Source organism: Notechis scutatus, chromosome 5 (genome assembly GCF_049901735.1).
Source record: "Notechis scutatus isolate UNSWTSFEM ecotype Mainland chromosome 5, rNotScu1.2, whole genome shotgun sequence".
In the NCBI taxonomy this organism is placed as follows: Eukaryota; Metazoa; Chordata; class Lepidosauria; order Squamata; family Elapidae; genus Notechis; species Notechis scutatus.
The window spans coordinates 38644987-38667929 of NC_142013.1; the positions used below are offsets into that span (position 1 = coordinate 38644987).

General features: G+C 35.6%; 1 protein-coding gene across 13 annotated transcripts in view; it reads right to left on the bottom strand.

Moving 5' to 3' along the window:
• Positions 1-22943, bottom strand: part of DCAF6 (DDB1 and CUL4 associated factor 6) — a 54953-nt gene that overhangs the window by 7141 nt on the left and 24869 nt on the right. For 2 of the 13 annotated variants that reach the window (XM_087966587.1, XM_087966589.1), the window contains exons 9-16: positions 21280-21399; positions 19726-19968; positions 11199-11310; positions 9520-9635; positions 7210-7293; positions 6068-6136; positions 5830-5956; positions 2893-2931 (exon numbers count right to left, since the gene is read on the bottom strand). In XM_087966587.1, coding sequence (XP_087822713.1) covers positions 2893-2931; positions 5830-5956; positions 6068-6136; positions 7210-7293; positions 9520-9635; positions 11199-11310; positions 19726-19968; positions 21280-21399 — 910 coding nt within the window. Of the gene's footprint in view, positions 1-2892; positions 2932-5829; positions 6137-7209; positions 7294-9519; positions 9636-11198; positions 11311-14810; positions 14979-19725; positions 19969-21279; positions 21400-22943 lie in introns of all 13 variants that reach the window. The other 11 variants (XM_026664036.2, XM_087966582.1, XM_026664042.2 and 8 more) reach the window with 7 other exon arrangements.

Genomic DNA, 22943 nt, shown 5'->3' on the forward strand with positions numbered 1-22943 from the left:
AAAGCTAGTATTATCAGAAAGTTACATTCTGTCATTTCATGCACAGAAAGAGTGATATTTTCAGTTACATAGTAACTGCCTTCCCATTGACATAGAAAAAGAACATTCTGCAGCATCTAGAAATAGACAACAGTAAATCATTAAGAAAGGGAATCCTATGGTCAGTTGTAGGTAAATTTTGAAACAGAATAACCATGTTAAATATGAGCATCTGATAGATGAACCCTAGAACACTGTAAATGCTTAAGAAAAGAAATAACTAAAGCATGGCCAACATTGAGGTAATGGAAAAATGTCTATATGTGGGAGTGTTATAAAGAGTAGAACACTAGGCTTTGCCAATAGTCACCATATAGGGGAAGTGAGGCAATGGAAAGGCAGAGAGGTATTGAATATGTATGCCTGAAAAACAACGTTGTCTTGGAATATGGAAATTGAATATTTAGGACAGTTGCTCTTAAATGGGGGTAATTAAGGGGGATAATTTGGGCACATTGTGAAGATAATGAAGCAATTTTAATTGCTTGTTGTGATGAGGATTCAGTTTGGGATTGCTGAGTTGCTTGTGTAAAACAAGAGCACATGAACTTTATTTTTTGGGGGGGAGGTAATGACATTATTTGATATTGATGAGTTGAATAATTTAAGGATTGGAAAGAAAGGAAAAAGAAAAAAAAAAGAATTCTGAACTAGAAAGGGGCCACATCATAGTGGAGGTATGTAATAAACTGAGATAAGACTTCATCTCCTACCTATGAGCATCTTGCTCCTTCTATGTCATCATTGTTAATTCTTAAGTCAACTTTAATCTTAATATTGTTTTAATGTTTCATCTTGTTGCTTTTATTGGTTATAAGCTACCTAAAGTCACCTCTACACAAGAGAAGTAGCATGACAGACAGACAGATAGGGCCGTTATGGGCTAATGTAATGTACATTTTTGCAGTTTCTGGAGAATCCCAAACATTGCACCAGTAAAACTGAGCAACGAAATTGCAAAATAAGCACAATCCCAGTCAGTAATAATTAAGTGCAGATTTGTATATTAAAAATATCTGTCTATTACTTTGTCTCATGTTATTTGTATTCTGTTCAAACTTGACTTGCTTTCTTTAACTTCTTCCTAATTTAATCCAATTTCACTGCAATTTCAAACATACACATGTATTTCATTCTAATCACATAAAGTTGTCAAGTATTCTAAATATTTGCCAGTAAAACATATTTTAATTTAAAGATTCAACATGTGCAAGCAAAATATTTGTTTTTGAGGTCTCTGGTACTCTGAAGATTTCTCTAAAATTTTGTGGAGTTTTGTTTGTTTTTAAACTTTTCTTAAAAGCTACCTTCATCTTTAGACTACAGAAATAAGGAGAAATTTCTGTCAGTGAGAACAATTAAGCAATGGAACAGCTTGCCTTTGGAAGTTGTGGGAACTTCATCACTGGAGGCTTTCAAGAAGAGATTGGACTGCCATTTGTCAGAAATGGTGTAAGGACCTGCTTGGGCGGCGGGGGGGTTGGACTTGATGGCCTGCAGGGTCCCTTCCAACTCTGTTAATCTATTAACATGGTTTTAAACTATAGAGCCTGAATGTTTATATGTGTCAAGGCCCTGCAAAAATATTAACATATGATTTAGGATAAGAATGAAAAAGAAATGGAAGAGTTCCTCCATTTTCTTTTCACCCAAGCAACTTCAAGGAGACAAAATCCAGTCAAGATGACCCAGATTCTGACCTGAGGATATGGATGTTGCATCTAAGCCAGAGCCACCTAGTTCCCCAAAATAATGACACCCATGAATAAAGGACTAGACAGAGATAAAATAGATGAACTCTCCCAAATATATGGATAAATAGTGAAGCAATGCTAAAGCCAACTTTTGTAATCAAGGATACTACATACAGTAGAGTCAGCTATTTCTGGGTAGAAGTTGAGGGAATCTGGAGCCCAGTCTCTTTACCTGAATGCTTCAAACTCTACCATACCTGCTATTAGGAATCTCTGACTTGTTTACCCAGATGATGTTACAGTTTTAAAAACTCTCTGTACTTTTGTCAGATGGTAGGAATTAACTAGGTATGGATATGGGCTTAAACCTTTTGTGGAAGATGCCATATATTTAGTATGCATCAAGTCAAGAAGGTCAAGACAACAGGTAACTATATACAGTACTTCCAAATTCTTCTTTGGCATAATCAGGTATCCTATTATCTGAAGTAAATTGTACAGGTTTTCCAGCTTTTAGCATGTGGCTAGGAACCAAAGACACATATGCTTATATTTTCTATATAACTTTAAATCCTCCAGAAATTTAAAAAGCAGTTTATACATTAAATTATAAAAAGTCTAAATTTAAAATTTTTAAATAATGCATAACTACTAAGCTTTTGAACTTTCAGAAGTTTGAAGATAGAGATATTTTTTAAAAATAAACTTAATAATGTTAAACGCTAAATCCCATGTATACTCATTTGGTTCCCAACTCACATTTTATAGCTATTCTACATGTTGTCTACGATTACTGTTGAAAAACAACATTAAACAGTTGATGATCGATCAAAACAAATCATTTCATACTGATATTAGCAGTGGTTCATGCAAAATATGCTATGTGCTTAAAAGGGGAAATAGGAAGGCTGGATTTGATTTTCACTATGTTTTTATACAATCATCTCCAATAAATGATGTTAATAAAGTTATTAAAACTGTAAACATTTTCTTCTTACTATTCCTGGGCACAGCATGCAGCTAAATCATCGCTCCATAACATCCTTCATATGCAGTTTAGTAGATTTAAACAGGTAATATAACCACTAACATAGTTAGATACTGCACCAATCATTTTTAAAAAAATTGAATTGTTTATAGAATGGGAATTTTGAATTACCTCATTATTCTATCACCTACTGCTGTTCCTCTGTTATATCTAGCAAAAGGAATAACAGCTAAAGTCATTCAAGTAAAAATGTTATATGAATTATTTTTAAAGAAAAAAAACTGCATTCTCAGGCCAACTTAACCATTTGATTTCAAAGTTCATAATACTCTAAGTATTAATAATTGATTTTTTCTTCTCATTGGGCCCAGAAGCAACACATTTTCCTATAAAATCACAATTAATTCTTCAGTACCTATGTTGTTTTCAAATACATCATTTGTGTTCAAAATAAAAAGTGGAAGAAAATATTTTTGTTTTGCATTTAGTAATGACAATTAACAGAGAATCAGTGTAGAAAAGCCTTGTTAACTATTACAGCAATCTAGGGCCTGAGATGACTTCATTCTAAATCTTTTAGCAGTTGCTTAAATCCTATTGCTCTTGAAGAATTCAGTCATTAGGATGGATCTTCTGATCAGAGTATGGATGTGTCTTACTGTATAAATCCAACAGAAAAAAGAACTGGAATTGTAATCATCATAAATGAAAGAGCTAAGTATTGAGGTACCAAACTACAACAAAGCATTAATGAGTAATTCTATCCCTATAATGGATATCAGTCTACAGACAAAAAAGGTGCTCACTTGGGATGAGGAGATTGGGAAGATTCAGCAGGTGAGTGTCCTGATGATAAAAAAGGAAAAAGAAAAACTAGCTTTTCTACTATGTCCCTTTCCCCAGCTATTTCCATTACAGTTTTACTTATCTTGATTCAAAAAGTTGGTAGTGTGGCCACCATTTGATGCTCTGAAAAGGAACATGGGGCCAACTGAGATCTAGAATGAATGAATAGATCTGAATGACTGAAGCAAAAAGCGATGGGAAAACCAAATATTGCTTTTAAAAATCAATACTGGGTTTCTCAATTCTTCTGAAACATGCACATGTACGTGAATAACATACAACTTAAATTCATACCAATTTTTAGGGAGCAATAAATCAAAAGACTCTAAAAGAAAATTTGTGAATGCTTTGGGGCTTCTCAAAACAAAATTTAAAAATAGCATTAAATTAAATGTTGCTGTACTATCACTTTTTACACAGCTCTGTAATAATAAAATGCTTTATTACAAAGAAACATTTTATTACTGTTGTATACCAAGACATAAGTGTGATTGTATTTAGTGCTAGTATGCAGGTGTCCAAACTAAACGATTCACAGCATTTTGCAAACTCTACCACTTTCATGTCTGGTGCAATTACACTGTGCAACTATGAAAGGAGGAACTTGCATCATGAAATTATATCCTGATAGTTAGCAATCAAAATCCATGTTTTAATGACTCTAAAATTTGGCATTAATTTTATTTGAGGCTGCAATTCTAAATATGCTTTAATTGAAATCAAGTATGACCTCAGAGCCATCAGAATGCAAACTTTTCTGTATTTTTGTATGGCTCATAGAGCATATATTAAACAAAAATGCTGAAAAGAGACAGCATGGTTTCCCAATACAGCAAGTTAGGAAACATTGCAATATATTAGAGTAAGCCTTGAGCAGGCTTAAATTAACATGGTTTTAAAAAATGCATTCTTCTCATCAAATCTACACAAAACAAACCTGGCATAACTAGCATCACGTAACCCCACCTAGTGGTCTTTTAGACATCCCAAAAAAGTTTAGTACAGCCTCTGAATTAAAAATGTTAGTCCATTCTGAGCAAATTAAAAAATATTTAAAAATAATTTTTCTATTTAGTAAATTATAGACACTATAAAATGCTGGTCTGTAACCATAGTAAAATGACTGAATTATAGATAAAGTAACTTTTCTTCTAATCATAATGCATAACAGAACCTATTTGCTCCAAAGGCCCTCTTTTTAGAATCATTTTTAAAATAAATCAGAGAGAAAATATAATTCCTGAAAGACATGAAAAAGAACTAGGAACATTTGCTGTTAGAAATTTTAAAAGTCAACTTGAATGTTTGTAGGAAAATGGCAACGTATTTTATATTTCGAGAAAAATATAAAATATGGAACAAAAGCTCTCTTACTATATTTATGTACATCTGCATAATGTGTTTCTGATGCCATTATCTCTATTTTCTACCAGTTTCAAAAGGGATTTACATAATGGGTAAGAATATATGTATGCATGTTCACTAGTCTATTCTCTACTAGCCAAAGAAGGTTTGCACAAAATAAGAAACTTTATCAGATATTCTATTTTGGTCAAGCTTCAAGTCACACCATTTGAGGTGTGACAGCCAATGTGGTGCAGATATTAAGTACGTTGAAGACACTACAGAAACACAGATTCAAATCCTCAGTCAGCCATGTAAGCTCTCTGAAAAATTCTGGACCAAATATTCTCTCTCAGCCAAACCCTAAAAGTCAGCTGGGTGACTTTGTTCCACTCTGTCACAGCTGAACCCATCTCAGAGGCTTGATGTGAGGAAAAGTGGGAGGAAGGGACACTACTTATAGTTTCTTGAGCTGCTGAATGAAAGGCAGGATATAAATCAAAGAAATAAATATGTGTAAACACCACTGCGAAAACCTCACTGGACTCTACATACTTCTAATACAGCTGAGCCCGCTCTCAAGACAATTACCTAGATATCTCCCCAGAAGTTAAATGATCCAGTTAGGAAACTCTGATAGAACTCCACCCTGAGTGCATCTATGCACCAAATTGTACACTGAATAAACAAGTTACTGTAAGTTACTGAATAAATTTAATCTAGAACATACTATATTCAGTAACATCAGTGCAAATACATGCAGAAAACCAGAACTGTAGCTACAGCAAGAGTAAATAGTGAAATGAAGAAATGATCTGTCATGCTTTTAATCAATGCAAATTGTCAGCAAGAGAATGTTGAGATCTGAATAAATATTCTGCAAAGTTTTTGAAGACAGGAAAGAAACACAATACTAACCTGTGACCAACGCCTCCACGATACCGTGCACCAGGTATGAGAACAGGGTCATCGTCACTATCATCAGTTTCATGGAAAACAGAACTTCTTGTTGATGATTCTTCATGAGTGGCAAGTCCTGAGGTATCTGGTTGAGAATGAGGTTCATTATTGGTATTATTTGGGATGGTAGAAGAATCTGTACTTTGTTGACTCAAGCTTTCTGGCTGTTGCATGGTTTTGCCTGATAAATCTTCACCTGGGATCTGGGAGATTAAGTCATTTCCTTGTTCCATAGTACTTTCAGGCTGGTCAGATATTTCATTCTCTGATAGAATAAATAATATTTGGTTAATCACACACTTTTGAATATGCTTAACAGGAAAGAACAACATGAATTACATTAACTATATGAAATTGATGCGATCTATTAAGAGGTATAATAGTTGTAAATGGTGAAAAAGCATTTAATTTTGTTTTAGCTGTTGCTCTATTTGGGTACAACATTTTCCACAACTATTTTACTCAAACCAGTTCTTTGAGAGTAGTTAGATAATGTACTGTTAGCAGAGAGTTACAGTAACAAAACCATAATATACTATCGTAGATAATTGGCAGTTCAGCACAAATTAATTCCAAATATTGCAAAAATTTGCAGGAGCATAAAACAAAGCTAACAGTATTAACTGCTGATACCTGATGATACTAAATAAAATAAAATTCCTAAGTTACCTTCAACATATGTGTGTGTGTGTGTGTGTGTAATTTATACATACATATATACATATATACATATATACATATATACATATATACATATACATATATATACTAGATATATACAATAACAAAGATCCATATACATATACATATATATACACATATATATATATATATATACACACACACACACACACACACACACACACACATACACACATACATACATACATATACCAGGCATGATATTCCCCTCTGAAAAAAAATTGGGGCCGGTCAAAAGAGACCCCCCACCGTGCGCCAAGATATCGCTGCCCAGCTCCCTTTTCCTGCCGCTCAGCAGCCTCCGCTCGCACCGCCCGCCGCCTGCCCGCCCGGGCTCCGCTCGCACTGCCCGCCGCTCGCACCGCCCGCCCACCCGCCCGGGCTCCGCTCGCACCGCCCGCCGCCTGCCCGCCCTCCGCTTGCACCGCCCGCCGCTCGCCCGCCCGGGCTCCGCTCGCACCACCCACCCACCCGGGCTCCGCTCGCAACGCCCGCCGCTTGCACCGCCCGCCCGCCCGGGCTCCGCTCGCACCGCCCGGCCGATTCCCAAAAAAATCGGAATTCCGATTTTAATCGGAAGAATATCATGTCTGATACACACACACACACACACACACATATCATTATTTTACATACCCGAATGTGGTTTATCAGCATTTTCATTTGTTGACATTAGCTCTTCAGTATTTGTACTTTCTTCAGGTGATTCTTCAGGAATTTCTAAACCAGAGAATTTTTTTTAAAAAATGGATGAATTCTGCAGATAGATAGAAACCATTTCTAATATTTGTTACTCTTTACTATAAATGATGTTTATAATGATTTCAAAGTCTACTATATTTTACATCGGAAGAAGCAATATGGTGCTTTCCAGATGTTTTAAATCAGTGGTCGCCAACCAGTGATCCACGGATCACTGGTGGTCTGCAAAAAAAATTTGGTAGTCCGCAGACAAATGGCCCCCAAATTGTCATCTCTCGAGAAGTGCTCACTGAAGCAGCATGGGAAACTTCAGTCGGACTCTCGAGAGATGAGAGTGATTCTGGCTGCTTCTCTCCACTAACAGGCAGCCAAGCTATCTGCAAAATCATCTCTCTCTCTTGAGGAGAGCTCAACAGTTTGGCTGGAGGGGGAGGCTTTCTCGGTCCCCCCATGGGCTCTGCAAGGCAGGTGGCGGGGAAGTGGAGTTTGGGAGGAGCGCATTGGCCACTGCCGGGCTCCAGGGAGTGTTTCTCTCCCGTCAAGGGTATAGCCGTCGGACAGGGAGAAACGGCGCCCGGATCCCCTCCCGGGGCAGTAGAGGCGAGGAGCAGCAGAAGCGGCGGTGCAAAGTTGGAGGATGTTGGAGGAAAGCAACTCTCCTCTTGGAGAGGGAAGGTGTCAGTCTCCCCCACTTTCCTTGCCCGCCTCCAGGTGAGCTGGAAGAGCCCCAGCATTGTCTAGAGCTTTTCCTCAGCTGCAGATCTGAGCTCTCTCAATCCTCCCCCAGGGATCTGAAAGGAGCCCCCACTTTCTCCTCTCCTCCCCCCAATTAATCACTTCCCCGGCCTTTGTCCAACCAGCCCTCCGAGGGCGGTAGTCCTTCTGCAGGCAGCTGCCTACTGAGAAGCCCCTGGAGGGGTGGCCAAGGGGCGCTGCCCAAGGAGAGCAAAGCCCCCTTCCTGCCTCTGCTTCTCCCAGCGGCAGTTGCCCTGAGGCCCCTCAGCTCAGCCCCCTGCCTGATCTTCTGTCTCTTTGGAAAGTGCAGGTAGGGGGAGGGATGGAAGCAGCCCGGCCCTCCTTCCCTCCCCCAACTCTAGGCAAAGGAGGTTTCCTCTGACTTGGGGAAGATATGAAAATGACAGGAGACCAGATTGGGATGGGTGGGTCTGCTTTTCTTCCATTTGAGGGAGAGCTGGTTCCTCCTTGTCCAGACCTTCCTAGCCTCCAGGCACTGTGTGACTTATTTTGAATCCCAGCAGTATTAAATCCTCCCTCTTTTCCCCCAAAGGATAAGAGAGCCCCCCCTTTCCCTTTGCTCTGCCCCACAGTTCCCAACCTTGCCCCCCCCAGGACAGCCCCCACTTGCCCTCCACCCCCCCCCCTCATTCAGCCAGAGCACTGCCTTCCCTCCCTAGATGGGCTGGTTCCATATTCCAGAGCTGTAGTTGTCACAGGAGCAGCTGCTTTGGGATGACCAAAGGGCCAGTCCTGTGGCTACTACACCTCTGGAATATGGGACTAACTTTCCTACCACTGTCAGTCTGCCCGTCTTCATTTTCCTTCACTCAGATTGACCAAGCTTCTTGAGAGAAGGAACACAAAAGAGGTTCCTGGAAGGCTGTGCGCCTGGAGCAGGTGCTTTCTCTTGGGCTTCCCGCCCAGAGGCCAAGAGAAAGTACCTGGTCTGGACACACAGCGCCGCAGGCTCAAGCTAGGTTGATGTCCCCCTGCATAGCTCCAGCAGACAAAACAGGAAAGGGGGGGCAGAGAGAAATACTTAGTTGCCAAGATACACCAGAGTGGGAGGCAAGCAGACCAGAGAGCTTCTTCCCCATCTTCTAGGAGCATGGGACTTCTCATGACTGGGCCCTGAGATCCCTTGCAGTTTGTTCTGCTGCTGGAGGATGGGCTGCATCCTCCAGCAGAAGAACAAATAAGAATTTTTTAAAAATTAATATGAATTTTTAATTAGTTTTTAAAAACTAATATGATTTTTTTTTAAAAAAAAATCATATTAGTGGTCCGTGGGATTTAAAATTATGAATTTGGTGGTCCCTGAGGTCCAAAAGGTTGGAGACCCCTGATTTAAACTGTATGTTTTTGCTTGTCCTCTGCATCCAAAATGAAACAAAAATATTATTTGGCCTCTCTAAACAAATATTTTAGAGTTCCATGAGAGCAGATCAACAATGTTATAATGATACAACATGGTGCTTTTAAAACAGAAATTACAATATATCTTACTTGATTCTTCGCTCTCTGATGTTGGTACTTCTGAACCTGGAGTTCTTAGGGATTCTTCCTGACCTTCTATTTTGCTCTGAGTTCCACTTCCTCTTGAACTTGAAGCTGTACTACTCCTAGCAAAAATGCATGCAACAACATATGCACTATTTTAGATATTTTTCCCGTTCTTCACTTACATCTTTAAGAGTGTGAACTATAGTACCAGAGTCATATGGCTGTGCGATTCCACCCTATTTTGGACTTACCCGAATAGAACAGCAGGAATGACAAGAATGTGAACAAGCATCCACCATCAATTGATATTAAAGATAAAAGGAAATTCTCTCCTAAGAGAGCAATGCTTTAACCAGCACGAAGGACTCCACAGAAATAAAGACAAAAATGTCTAGAAACAAGTGGCATTTGTAACAAGCTGCATCAATGTCAAAATGATACACAGGTATCATGACATTATTATCAAAAATAACATGGTTTGGTTCTTGCATTACAAGTAGATAAGTTGCATCATGACATCATGTCATTATCTTCACCTTCTCTGTGGAAACTCATAATATAAACCATGTCTTCCCTGTATTCCAGGAAAAGGTAAACATATCAGATAGCTGGCTGTTTCTGAGCAAATAAGAACGACAGTTCAGAATTTATAACTAATCAGATTTAAAGTACTTTACATTCTCTTATAGGACTGCCCTTTTAGAAGAGGAGAGCTGAATTTCTTAGCTTAGGCCCTCACAGCATCTGTTGATAACCGACACTTAATTGCATTCTCTGAAGTCCTGCTCCCTGTCCAGGTTATGTTGCAATGTTCCAGTCAACAAGAGAACATTGATATGTGCCTGGAAAAAAAGCCTCAAACAGCTTCTGAGAAAAGATGCTTTGTAATAAGTCCAATGTATCATTCAGTCACTATAGAGCCTCCATGGAACTGTCTGAGATCATGACTATTGCCAGGAACAAACACATTTTTGCCCCAAATCATTTTGTACAGAAAATATATGTCAGAGGTTCATCATAAACCCAAACTATGTATGCACAAATAACCACTTAAGGAATCACTGTTATAGGCAGGCAATCTACTATTTCCTAATTGGGTTTCTCATATTGATAACTTTATAGTTTAGGACATGGTGATATACATAATAGCCTATTCTGAATAGAATCAATCTGTCCAGTAGGATTGGGGAAAGGGTTGGTTTAGAGTTTCATTTTAGCCCTCCTTGAGGATAAACCTCCTCCTCTGAAATAGCTTGTACCCTGGAATAGTTAGCCTCATTCCTACTAGTGTTCCAGAAGATTGTTAAGATCTGTGTATTCTGAATGGACTTTGGCATTGAGAGAATGGATGGAATATTGCCTCAGTAAGTGAATCTATGCTTACTCAAGGGACATATGGAAATCAGATGTCCAATTATTCATTTTATTTATTTGTATGCCGCCTTTTATAATTTTACAAATAATTAAGATAGCGGACATATTGAACACACTTCCTCCTCTTTTCTCCACAACAACCCTTTGAGATGGGTTGGGCTGAGAGAGAATGACTGGCACAAACTCACCCAGTTGGCTTTCATGGCTAAGGGGGAACTTGAACAATGAGTATAATATGTATAAAATATATGTTATAAAAATTAAAGTTTCAGTTGAAAATATAACTCGCGTTTGTAATAAGTACTTACCATTCATCAGTGAAATCTAATTTAATTGTACTTGTAGTTGTTCCTTCTGTGCTGTAATGTAAACTTAAAACAGGTTCACTTGTTCCTGGCCGTGGACTTGCTTTTTCATCATCTAAAAATAAAGTGTTACAAATGCAAAGAGATTGATTGATGGATGGATGGATAGATTTATTGATAAAAAGTTTATGGCTGCCCAAATCCCTCATAGTGACACCAGTTGGCTTTCAAAGATAAAACCCTAGTATAAAAACCAATAAACTCCCACATAATTGTGCTATTTAGCTTGTGCTAGCCTTAGTCTTTTAAAGATATATAATATGTAATATTAATATGCAATATGTAATAACAAATTTGTAATTCTGTCCTGCTTGGCAAAGGCAATAAGCCAAGGAGGCACAAAATTAAAATTTAGAAATGAATAAATAATTTCTACGCTAATAAATGCTGGAGCAATTTTATCTTTTTAAAAACAGTAATGATTATTATATTCATTGTATGAACATTTCCAGATTAAATATATTTAATCGTTTTAATTTGACAATTGAATATATTCTGAGGACTAATAACTTTCAATTTTATTGTAACTTAGTAGAAAACTTCAGTAGTCAGCAGGATAACATGACTAAAACAGTAATACTTTTATGTTTATATGTAGCTTAATTTCTTTTGAGGAGTAATAATAAAAAATGCAATTTCTTATTACAACAGAACTAAAATACAATTATAACTCATGAATTTAGATATTTTAAAGTAAGCTTTATGTTGAATTATATGTATATATGCAACCACCCATAACGGTGCATCAATCTGAATGCCACTAAGCTTATATGAACCAGTAGTCAAGTTGGGGCACATTATCCTGATCTATGTGAATACTAGGAGACAATACCAATTTGAGGGCATATCATTATCATTGAGTCCAGAAACTTGTAATAGATCACTATTTTTATTTCACAAAATTTATCTTATACAATAAAAGTCATGGAAGGAATGGCACAAACTACAAAAATTAGGATCTCACACAAGTTCTGTAATTCAATGTAATTTATATATTCATATGCCTACTTTCCCTACAACAATCCTGTGAGGTGGCTTTTCTGTGACACAATAATTGATCAAAAGCCCTCTACCCTGTTTCTCCAACAATACGGCCTCCCCAATAGGAAGTCCCAGCATGTTTTATAGGCATGAAATGAAATTAAGCCCCTCCCCCAAATTAAGGCCTATATTAAAACATGCGAAATGGGGGAATGGTGGGGGCTTGCCGTTAGGAAGTACTTTTGTTGCACACCTGGATATGGTGCTGCCTGCGTTGACCCCGATACGAAGTGCCCCACCAACGCCGAGGTCAACATCTAAGCCATCGCCACCCGCCCACCCAAAGATGCAAGGGGGGATTAAGTCACCCCCAAAAGACAGCCTAGCCATTTTTTCAGGGCTCAAAAAAAAATAAGACCTGGCCTTATTATATGAGAAACACGGTAGTTGGTTTTCCTGCCTGAAAGAGACTTATAACTTACGGTCTCCTAGTTTGTAGGCCAGCACTTAACCACTATATAATACTAATTTATACAATGTATCAGAACTGTGTATCAGGAATTAAATACCTGGATTTATAACAGTCAAAAGTTCTTTGTAACCATCCAGTGATATATCTAATTGGACAGATGATATAACATTTACCTTTGAGAGCTCTGGAGCTAGATTTTGTTACCTCAATTGCATGTCTACATGATATTTTGACTTAATAGGAAGGAAAGAGAACTTCTAATATTATACATCTTTAAATATATTTCCGTCACCTCATATATAAATCTTAAAGTGTGGCAGAAATAAAAGTATTCAATAACATGTCATAATTTTTAAAGAAATTATTGAAGCCTGAATAGTGCTTAGAAATATTTAGATGCATCCTTCTAAAAGACAGGCTGAAGTACTAAAAACAGGCAGCTTTTTTCTTCCTTTTTAAATTTACTTATGTCATGACTAGAGAAATAAAATTGCCCTGCTGGTAAACAAGACACCTGACTAAGAAAATGAAGATAATATTATACAAAGAATTATGACAGTTAAATCAAAATAATTTTTAAAAAGACAATTAAAGCTGAAATCTTAAACATACTTTAATGTAGGGAAGTACAAAATTCTTCCATTTCTAGACTGACACATTTTGCACAAGCCCAGTTACAAAGAAATAAATGCTATAAAATTTAGTATTCCAACTTGACATATAGTACTTAATATGACTTAAGAGTCATACTTCATACTATATCCATTTACTATATCAAAACATATGGATGTTCAGTGAATTGTAGAGCTGAGTTCACATATTCTCCCAGTAGTGTGTAGTACCTTCAGACTGCCTGTCAAAAAGCCTACACAAGTAGGCTTGGCTCAAGAAATCATTTCAAAGAAGTGAAGTTTGTTAAGGGGGTCAATTCTTATACTCAAGCCCTAAAAGGCAATTCATTTCTACATGTAGATCCGTCACTCTATGTTGTTGTGTCACGCAGTGAAAAAAGGAACAAATCCAAAATATTTTGAGGGGGAGGTCCATTCTGTCAGTAAATTAGAACTTCATTCTTCAAAAAAATCTGATGTAAGATACTAAAAGGTAAAAAGCTTATTATCTTATATTGCCTTAAAGCATGAAAAAGATTTTCTGTTTCTTCTAAAATCAATGGTTATATCAGCAACATGGAATTTCTCAAACTCATTTCAAACAAGGATTATGCTTTTATATATTTATATTTATTTATAAGATTCAGCAGCATCAATTAATAAAAAAATCCAAACCATGAAGAGCAAAACTATCAAACCTGTCTTTGCCATGCATTGGTTTTTAATAGATGAGATAAATTTTAGTAATTTGTGAGTTAAATGAAAATGCCACCTAACAGAAGGATGTTTATAGTTTTGAACAGTTGTTTTTACTTCTTCAAATGGAAGCATCTTATAATTCCATTGTTATTTCTGTGAAATTGAGTTGTGTGTCCCAATAAAAGAAAACAAAGCCAAAAATGTATAAACCTTTCATTGTTGCAAATCACAATGGGGAAAAAACCCTAGGGGAATTTTCCTACTACGAAGCCTTACTATAAACAGCCTCAGATCAGATACCCAAACAACAATCTTAGAAAATCATACATCATTCCTGGTTGATCTCAAAGACTACCTTTGCAGTTTTATCAGAAATGAAGCGAGATAGTTTCTCTTGGACTTCCATTCCACGGAATTGTTAACAAAGTTTAACTAAGCTTAGTTAAACACTGGCACAAGGAATAATGAATTCTTTCAATTCTTCAGGTTGGTATAGAAGGGCCATAATGGTACAACTGATTGTGTTAGAACAGTGTTGTTGTTTTTTAATTTTAAAAACCATATTTTATCCAGACATGACATATCCTTAACTAAAATGTGTTATAGAGATGAAGAACGATACAGCCAAGAATTAGTCAGTTAACTGTGCGATGATAAATACCAACAAATGCAACAGGCAAGCAGCAACTGCATACACTATTTTGTTCCTGGGGGAAAGCGTCTTGAGAAAACAACAGCAGCACAAACTACGTAACTACATTAGCTGCTTAATAAACCTTGACAAATGACAACCTGTAGGCTGAGGGTCCTGTGAGGATCCCTTAGGGGAAGACTGATCAGAGCTGGAGGACTGCTGTGCTGAACCCTCCGCTAGCTCTCGCTGTCTCTGCTGTTCAGCCTTCTTAAGCCTCAGCCGCTGCAGGCCCCTACGGAGTATAGCTAACTCAGGTGCCATTAATTCTGACAGGAAAAAGGGTGTAAAAAAGAAACAGGCATAGAACATAAGATAAAAGGAATATGACTAAAGATCAAGGTAATAGATACTATGTAGAGAATACAAGCATCAAATTTCATTTTTAAAAGCAGACTATTAATACTCAGCACAGGAACAAAATGTGCTTTACTTGGTTTATTATTTTTTTTAAGTATGAGAATTATGCTCATTATATATGTTTCCTAGCTCTACTTGCTCAACTACTAAGGCAGTTAAGTTCTATAAAATAAAATAAAAAGATATAACCATGAAGACGCAAAAAATATATATATGATAATTTCCTGCAAAACTTCCATGCATATTCTAACAATATTCATTGGGAATTAAGAGATCCGTGTAGTATGTGGGCAAAACTGAAGCCTAACTATCAAAGTTGCCATCAAAATTTTAGGTTGTAAATTACAATATAAAATGTAGCTATAAAGCCCTATTTAATGTAAATGCGATAAAGCACATTACTGTAAAAGTTGTCTAATGCTGAAATGAGGTAGGGGGTATTTTTGTTTCTGTTTTGTTTTGTTTTTTGCTTAGAAGTCAGTTTTAAAGTTTAGGATTTGTTTCGAGTTTAGGTCCTTCTGCCAATAAAGAACAAAATTGAAATATGAAGATACATGCATACTCTAATATATAAGCGTGTCATAATTTTTGTTTTTATGATAAAAGTAATTAGATTAGGCAACTGCTATGCTGAATGTAATGAATTACTTCTCTATTCCAGGCAACCACAACATATTAAAAGGTTTCCCAATACTCAGCCGTAATTACCCATGAGGAATAGGGCAATTAGAAGGTTTTAGTGCTCAATTTGCAGAAAGGAAACCATTGCTGTTTGATATATTCCAAGGTTTCATGTTCTAGTACATGAATAAGGGAGAAACCAAAACCCACTAAAACAATATATCTTATGTAAAGAATTAACATTATGTAATTCAGAGCATTGCTTTATTTTCAGACCACTATTATTTTGCTGAATTGATTTCATGACACTTTTTGGAAATAAGGATTAAAAATAAGAGCAGAAAAAAGGAATTAAACATTCAAGATCACTTGTACTACTAAAACAGTGACAATTACTGCAACAAATTAGTCTCCTATAGGCAATACCTTTTCTTAGTAACAATGCAATTTAAATAATATTTAAAGCATTACCACTTGTGAAGGAGTATTAACTACCTTACATCAGATTTATTCAAATACATTAACTGATTTGTTTTCTGGCTACATATCACTTAAAAATAGTTTGGCTATAACAGCCACAACACAGTGAGCTAATTGCTGAAGTGTACATAGAAGATGCCCAGTTATGTGGCGCTATCAAAGCATCTCAAAAAAGTAATCAAGGTTGGATGGAGTCAATATTTGAATAAGAGATAACCAAGAAATTTCGGCCCTATACTAGACTTGGGGAGGTGGAGATGGGAAGCCACTTTCACTGTTGCCAGGATAACAAACTGAGTATCTACTAAAGTTGAGCTGAGATGTCCTCAAAGGAAACTTCTTTTTTTTATATGAAACATATTATTTTTGTGAGATGTCTTCTGACAACATGGCCTGGCAAAGGAACACATGCTAGAATTTTATTGTGACAGGACTGAACAATATAAATAAATGAAATAAATTCTAATAAACTGCATTTTGATTTGTTTATTTATTAAATTTATATAGTTACTCATCTCACAAGAAGTGATTCTGGGTGGCGTACAGCAAAAAGTATAAAAACATGTCAAACACGGTCATATTTTACAAAAGCACACAAGAGATTTGATCGGCAATAGAGTCACCTTAATATATCGCCGGTGCTCTGAGCCCTCTCTGATGACACTGATGACAAAGCTAGGTAAATATAGTTCACCTCATAATGCCAACAGAATCAGTTAAGATGCTAATCCTCTAGGACCAAAACAATCAGGTTAACTTAGACAAAGGTCTATGGAATAGTAATAGCTATTTTCTCAGTTAATTCACTCCTAATAAATCACACATTTACAAAACTAATATTCATCCACAGGAATTCTATAGATGAGGAAGCCCATATTAAGTTCCATTTGTAAACCTATAAAGCAATGTTTGAGAAAAATCTGCAATTGATAAATGTGTTTTACCTCTAAATTCAATTCTTCTATATTCCATTTGAAAGAATATAGTAACAGTTTTATAGTGATATTCAATATTTGAATAAAAGTATCTTATATTTTATTTTCTAAGAATTAATGTTGCATACCATACTGATTTTGAAACTGAATGAACAGCTATTTTAAATTTATATGTGGGGCATTACTTGGGAATTACCAGTTCAAACAAAAGCAATCCAAAATTCCACTGAGTTGATATAAGCTCATAAGTATGTCTTCAAGTGTTTTTTAAGTTATCCTAATAGCACTTGAGAGGAGCATTTTCCAAAATGATAAGAAAACAGATTCTTCAATAACAGCTGGCACTAGGTTTATTATTATAGTTGATTAACCCTGTTATGGTTTCAGTCCCCAGCAAATTTAACTCTAAACCTGATGCTTAATTGCTAAAAATGAAATTTCTTTACTTCTGGAATAATGGTGAGCAAGTGGATTGATTCCTAAGCATAAACCATAAGAGGATGAGGCTCATTTGAAACAGTGGAAATATTAAAGCAGTTTTTATGGGATGTATTAATCTTTACCCAGTCTTTTTATGTAATTCAGCTCAATAATCTTTACTGAAAACTGCTTCATATTTAATGCAGAAATCATATTTGCTATTAATATAGTAGAATTTATTGTGCATGCAACTGATGCTACATGTGAAGCTTAAAATGGATTTTATATATTTTAAATATTTTTAGTTTCATTCCTGGAAGCAAGAAATTGTAGGACTTGATGCATGAAGCAAAGCTAACAGATATCATTATTCCTACCCAGTACATAACATCAAAACATATTTGCAGTCTGTGCTATGCAGAGACGCTCTATGAGGATGTAAAGCAATTTTGAGCTATCTTTCCTGGCCCGTTAGATCTGGAAGAGATGCCATCTGCCAGGGACCACAAAATGGGACTTTGTCTGCCCTAATATTGGCCTTATAGAACATTATCCCATTGGAAAGTACATCAGGTCTATTCCTTTTGGTGTCCCAGAAGTCCCTCAAGATTTGGTTATGCCACCAGGGCTGAGGGTCCCAGAGAACTGGAAACTTATTTAGATGGCTCTATTATTGAGGTGGATGTACTCACATCCTTTTTGCTTGGGGTTTGCATATATTTTAGTTTAATCTGCTTTTAATGTATTGTAACCTACCCAGAATCATTTCCTGTGAGATAAGAGACTATATAAATTGAATTAATAAATACATAAAATAAATAAAATGACTCACAAGAATTTAAGGTAAAATCTTCCTAAGCTATAATTAAAATTTAACAATGAAATGATAATATAAAACAGTACATAATATGTGAAGCTTGCTTTCCATTTACCTACACCTCAATTCTTTCCCATCCTCTGTTGCTTATGGTAATAAAGATGAAAATTTATTTCTGGTGTTTAAGTGTTGTTGTTTACATCCATTTAAATTACAGAAATGCTAAAAAAAACAGCGTGTATTCTAATAAAAACAGAGTGAGAATAATAGAATCTAGGCTCAATTTCCAGTGAACTCACAAAAATTGCTTCTATTGGATTGTAGCAAGAATGCCAATATATTGAATACTCCACTTCTAAAGGGAGCTGAAGGTCACTGTTTTTGATACAGATTTTCAATTATCTTCTATCCTTGCAGGTTTTATAAATCTTCACATAGATTAGCTGTCCATATAACTAAATATAGAAAAGCTAGGCAAAAGCAGCATAACCAATGAAGGGGAAACTACTTTATACTATATTGTAACAGTTAGCTCACTAAGTTGCATGAACAGTGCAGATATAGCACAAGATCGATGGTTCAATTAAAATAAGAAAATATCCATTGTAATGTAAGTCTAATTCTTGCCTATAAATGATTAGTACAATAAAAAACAGAACAATTAAGAGACAATAAGTGATTGGTTCCTTAATAGAAATAACAAATGCTTAAAAACTAAAGATTCACGCAACTAGTTCTACAAACCAAAATAACATTTTTACACTTTTATTTCTTAAACAATAAGCTTCCATTCATGTAGTGAACAACTTTTTTTGGGAAAGTTTTTTTTTGAAAACTGCAACTGTCTTACACTCAATATATACAGTAATTCTTGTGAAAGGTGGTTGAGTATATAAAGTAGTTGTACATATCTTCTTTTTTCTGCTAAGAACCATCTCCACATTAATTATTGCTAATTTAGTTTATAAAACAAAGTTACTTCATATTCACATATTTGCATTATGGATTAAAAAAATATTTGTAACCTAACTAGTCGAACTAATTTTAAAACAAGCTCTATCAATGAAAATCTGGGAATGAACAAACTCAATTCTCCTACAATCTTCCACATACATTATAAAGCTGAAAAATTGTTCTGTTCAGAAGTTGAACTAAACATTTCATGGCCTATCATTTTTGTGAAAAGTATCAATATACTGTGTTGTAACAAATTATAGCCAAACTTCAGAATAGTAAAATTTTTAGTGAAGATTAATGTAGATTTTATAATTGGAGGTCATTCATCCAAATACTTGATCACACTGAATATTGGTATAACAAATATGTATTTTAAACTGCTTATTCAGATTCAATATGCTGTTTTAACAGGAAAACTTTACATACCAGGTTGATGAAGTGTAGGAGGTGCAGGTGTCTCCAAGAATGGTCTTTGTTCATTGTCAGGAGAGGAGAGTAAAGAAGTAGAAGGAGGACTTTCTGTTGATGAAGATGTTGAGGGCGCTTGAGCTGACACTGTAGATGAGGATGACTGCAGTTGTTCAGGACCATCTACTTCCATGGAATTTTCTGTTTCAGCACCTGCCAAGACAGTTCCTGGGGTAGAAACATCTGATCTACTTGTTCCACCTTTGAAGAAAAGCATCAACTTAACTTTTCTTGTTTTTTTTAAAGATTATTGGTTTATATTTATTCAACACAATAACAAATTAATACCTCCAACAGAGTAGATTAAATGTGCTAAATGTGATACTTAGAACCAAAAATTTGGCAGGCCTATTTACACCATCAAGTCCAATCCGTGCTCAATGCAGAATGCCAATTAAATCATTCACATACTGCCAACCCTCTGCTTGAACACTTCTAATGAAGGGGATCCTACAAATTTTTTTGGTCATAATTTCCACTGTCAAACTGATCTTGTTGTTAGGATATTTTTTCTAATAATTTTCTGGTTTTTGTTTGATTGATTTCATGAGTCTACACCTTCCGATAACTGAAATCCATTACTGCATGTTCTGCAGTCTGCAATGAGAAAAAAATGAGGTATTCTTCTACATGATAACTTTTCAGGTATTTGAAGAGTGGTATCATTTCCTTTTTGTTGTTGTATCTTTTCAAAGTTATATATGCTCATTATCTTCAAGCTCACTTTAGTTTCTAGCCGCTCCCTCCCCCCAATCACTCTTGCTGTACTTCTTTGAGCCCTTCCATTTTCTCTGAACCTTTCTTAAAACTATTCTCCAGAACTGAAAAAGTATTTCAGGTGACCACTAATCAGAATTGGAGAGGGTGGATTTGGAAATTATGCTTCTGTTGATGTACTCTAAAATACAATTTGCTCTTTTGCAGTCACTTTGCACTATTGATTCATATTGGGTTTGGCCTCAGCTATTCCAAGATCTTTTTTATAAATACCAAGCCAGGATTTATAAATTTCATCCTATGCTTGGCATTTGATATTTGTTTCTTAGGTAAAGAATTTTGTACTTGTTTCTGTTAAATTTGATGTTGTAACTTTTGGATAATTTCTACCAAGATAACTTTGAATTTTCTTTCTGTCTTCTATAATACAGTTTATCTGTATCGTCTGCAAATATGGTAAACATTTCTCTCTTCCTTTTTATTGAAATATATAGTATTTCACATACAGGATTGAGCCAATTTTGAGTCAACAATTTTCACTGAACTGTCAGATTACTCAACCAACATTTTACTAACTTATTAATCAGCATGCTATGCTGAAGTCAAAAAATTTCATGTCTACAGCACTCCCACAATCAGTTACCCAATGAAAAAAATAAGTATGATTAATCAGAAAAGATTTGTTTTGACAAAATTACTCTTGAGTTGAGAAAGCAACCTTATAATATCAGCATATTTTGGATTAAATAGACTTGTTACTGTCACTTGATTGTGAGGGCAGTTAAAGGCATTTACCTCTAGAGTGTGATCGTCCTCTTCCTCTGTTGCTCTGTGCAACTTCACTTGCTTCTTCAAACCATCTTGACAACATGTCAGACATTCTTTGCATTAATGAAACGTTAGGGCTCTGTTCACCTATGTATAAATAGTGATATTAATGCTTTTACTGTACTTTTTCTTTTACTAACTGCAATCATGTAAATTTACATCTCTGAAAAATGAAAGAATAAAAACAAGTGATATTTAATTTTTATATTTTGTATGGTTTTTGTCTTTTATTACTGTTGTTGTTGTTATTGTTATTTGTATGGCTGCCTATCTCATTAGGTAAATCTAAATAGCTCACAACAGGTAAAAATAATCTAACAAAAGCAAGTTAAAGAACAAATATGGAAATTTCTAAAATCATCAATAATCATTTAAAAACAAAAATAACAAAGATGAGCAGCAGAATCCAACCTTACATCAGTTCAACACAGCCCCTGTAAAAGCTTCCATCATTGCCAGACCCCCAGGTCTTCAAGGCCCTTCTAAAGGCCAGCAGAGTTGGGGTCAATCTAAATTCCAGGCATTATGTTTCACAGGTTGTAGACTATAGCAGAAAAGACTTTCTTCCTGGGTTCTACTAGATTACATTCTTTCATGGATGGAACCTGTAATCTCTCTTGCCAATTCTACTGGAACAGATAGATGCAACTTGGAGAGGTGAACTCTAAATTAACCTGATCCTATGCTGTATAGGGCTTTACAGGACATTATAACCCAGAAACATACTGGCAATTAAAACAGTTTGCAGAATGTAAAGTATTATGCAAAATATTATTTTTACAATAAAATCAGAATATAACTGAAGTACATTCCAGAATCAATCCTATCCATTTTCCTATGCAAATTAAACACTGGAAAAAATAAAAATGGATGAGAGGAGGATGAAAATGAAGAAAGAAAACTGTAGGAATAGTTAAAGGAAGAGAGGCAAGGCTAGCAAGTATATTCAATCTCTCAAGAAACAGAGCACTCTAAAAGTGTACATGTTACTGTGATCACTTCAAGTAAATTTCAATCTTATTTAAACTAACATCTTATTGCACAAAACAAATTCTCTTTGCTTTGTTTCCTGAATCATTCTGTAGAAGAATCTGAAAGGATAGGGAAAATCAAAGGCTCATGGTATATAGTACAGTTGCAAAATTAAGGTTAATCCACAGTAGTGGTAAAATTGAGTGAGCTCTGCAAGTATGAGAAAAACCAACTGAAAAGCATATAATTATATAATTTGTGATATTGGACCACATAGAAGAAAAATGGCACTGATATTCAAAAAGAAATTTGCTAAATATATTTCTGACAATAACCCAATAAATTATAGGACCTATTACAATGAGTATATATAATGAATATCAGTGAATGTATTTGCTACATATGCAGTTAAGAAATGAAGAATTGTATGGCCAATTGAAAAGGATGCTAAAAACAGTATTTAAAAAGATATAATACAGTTCAGTAAGGGGTGACTTTAATACAGAAATCAGAGAAATGGAGGAACAAGAATCACAGGAAAATTTGAACTAAATTAACATAATACCTGCTTTAAGGAATAGAAATGCAGGCTCAGCAAAATCACATCATAAAATGCACAACTCTGGAATCAAATTGATTCGATGATAGGAAACACATGA